This window comes from Zingiber officinale, chromosome 10A, assembly GCF_018446385.1.
Source record: "Zingiber officinale cultivar Zhangliang chromosome 10A, Zo_v1.1, whole genome shotgun sequence".
Taxonomy (NCBI): domain Eukaryota; kingdom Viridiplantae; phylum Streptophyta; class Magnoliopsida; order Zingiberales; family Zingiberaceae; genus Zingiber; species Zingiber officinale.
The window spans coordinates 87,903,147-87,905,170 of record NC_056004.1 but is presented as its reverse complement, the minus strand read 5'-3'; the positions used below and the strand labels follow the sequence as shown (position 1 = coordinate 87,905,170).

At 33.2% G+C, this 2,024-nt stretch overlaps 1 protein-coding gene across 1 annotated transcript; it reads right to left on the bottom strand.

Moving 5' to 3' along the window:
- Positions 1 to 584: 584 nt before the first annotated feature.
- On the bottom strand, positions 585 to 1,772 carry LOC122026760 (zinc finger MYM-type protein 1). Its single transcript, XM_042585483.1, has one exon. The coding sequence runs from the start codon at positions 1,770 to 1,772 to the stop codon at positions 585 to 587; it is 1,188 nt and encodes a 395-aa protein (XP_042441417.1).
- Positions 1,773 to 2,024: the final 252 nt, after the last annotated feature.

The following is a 2,024-nucleotide window of genomic DNA, read 5'->3' as shown; positions in this document are numbered from 1 at the left end:
TTTTTGAATTAAATCAACAAATTTAAAGACAATATATAATACAATACAATACCATGTACAATAGTCTAAATATTTCAATTATAACTAAATAGTAATGACAAATATATTGAAAATGGTCAGTTAAAGACAACTCGCCTTACAGTTTTGGCAGCAAAAATATTAATCAAGTCTGTATAATCAAGTTGTTCAATAATTTCTTTTTCAATTGATAACATAGCTAGTCCATTCAATCTTTCTTGTGACATGGTCGATCGAAGAAAAGTTTTGATAAGCTTCAACTTTGAGAAACTTCTTTCTGCACTTGCTACTGTAACTGGTATTGTCAGCAAGATTTTGTAAGCAACATGAGCATTTGGAAAACAACCATCCATCTTTTTCAAATAATCTAGTACATCAATAGATGATTTTGATTCCTCTGGTAAAGAACACTTTAAAAATGTTAACTCTGAAAACAAATCATCTCCATTAATGTCAGAACAACCATTATGTGCAAGAGAACTTTCAAGATTCTTGCAAGACCTCAACAAACTTTCATCATCAGAACGTTGTAACCTCTCCACATTGAATAGAAAACCAAATATTTCCTAATATTTTTTAAATTGTGCAAATCGAGACTCGATTGATGAATGAGCTTGATCAACTATAAAGAGAAAGTAGTTAACTCTAAAGGACTCCTCTGCTGACAATGCTATTTCTGTACTACTACTTTCATCAAATTGTTTTTTTCTACGAACAACTCGCTTTTCTCGAAATACTGCTTCAATGCCCATTTCAGTTGCCATTTCTTTAGCTTCAACCATTGCCTTATCAAAACCAGATTCTCTATACTCTTCAAGAAATATAATAATTCCTTGTAAGAGTTTGATAGCAGCATCAATATCCATATTTTCGGATTGAAGAAATTTACTCACAGTGTTAATTGCGAATAACAACTTATACCAAATTACCACACCAAGTAAGAATTCAAACTTCTCAAGTTCATATAATGCCAAGGACTCTGCTTCACTTTTTGTTTTGGGATCTTCAGTATCATTTGTTAAGTCAAGTAAAGCATTTCTAATTCGTGCAGTTTGTTCTTTTATAGGTTTCACGCTCTCAACATGACTTTCCCAGCGTGTTTGTGACAATGGCTTAACTGTTAAACCCTTTACATGATCTTTAAAAATTCTCCATCTCTTCGTAGAAGAGGAGAATAATGTATAAATGCGTTGTATTACTCCAAAAAATGACATAGCTTGAGGACAACAGTTCACCATATCACATAATGTCAAATTAAGGCTATGACAACCACAAGGAGTATAAAAGGCTCTGGGATTTATTTCAAGCAACCTTCTTTGTACACCTTTGTGTTTCCCTTTCATGTTAGATCCATTGTCATATCCTTGACCTCGTATATCATCAATATCAAGCTCAAGATGGATTAAAGCATCCTTAAGATGCATAAAAAGTCCAAGCCCAGAAGTGTCATCCACCTCTAAAAATTCTATCCAGTATTCTTTCACTTTTGTTGAATTTTCTGACTCATCCAAACATCGTATGACAAGAGACATTTGCTCCTTATGAGTAATATCTGGAGTACAATCTAAGATGACTGAAAAGTATTTGGCCTTTTTGACTTTTGCAAGTAATTTCTTTCTTACCTCACCTGCCAACATTTCTATCAATTCATTTTGAATTCTGCTACCGAGATATGTAGTATAAGTTTCATGGTCTTTAATACGCCGAAGGTGCTCATTCATTATTGGATCAAACTCAGCAATCATTTCAACCATTTGCAGAAAGAGACCATTGTTTTCAACATAAACTTCTCACAACTTCCTCTAAAGGTCAAGTTATTTTTTGCTAGTCTTTGCACAATAGCAATTATCCTATGTAACACATGTTTCCAGTGTTCTTTTTCTTTGTTCAATTGTACCTGTGTTGTTGCATCAATTGTTTGATTCTTTTGCAACCTTCTTTCTAATTCAAGCCAATCAGTCATACACTCCATATGCTCCTTACTTGTTTCATGAGCTGTAAGACAA

What these genes read in the sequence shown, in the direction of transcription:
- LOC122026760 (XM_042585483.1), bottom strand. Translation starts at nt 1,772, where the DNA reads ATGGTTGAAATGATTGCTGAGTTTGATCCAATAATGAATGAGCACCTT.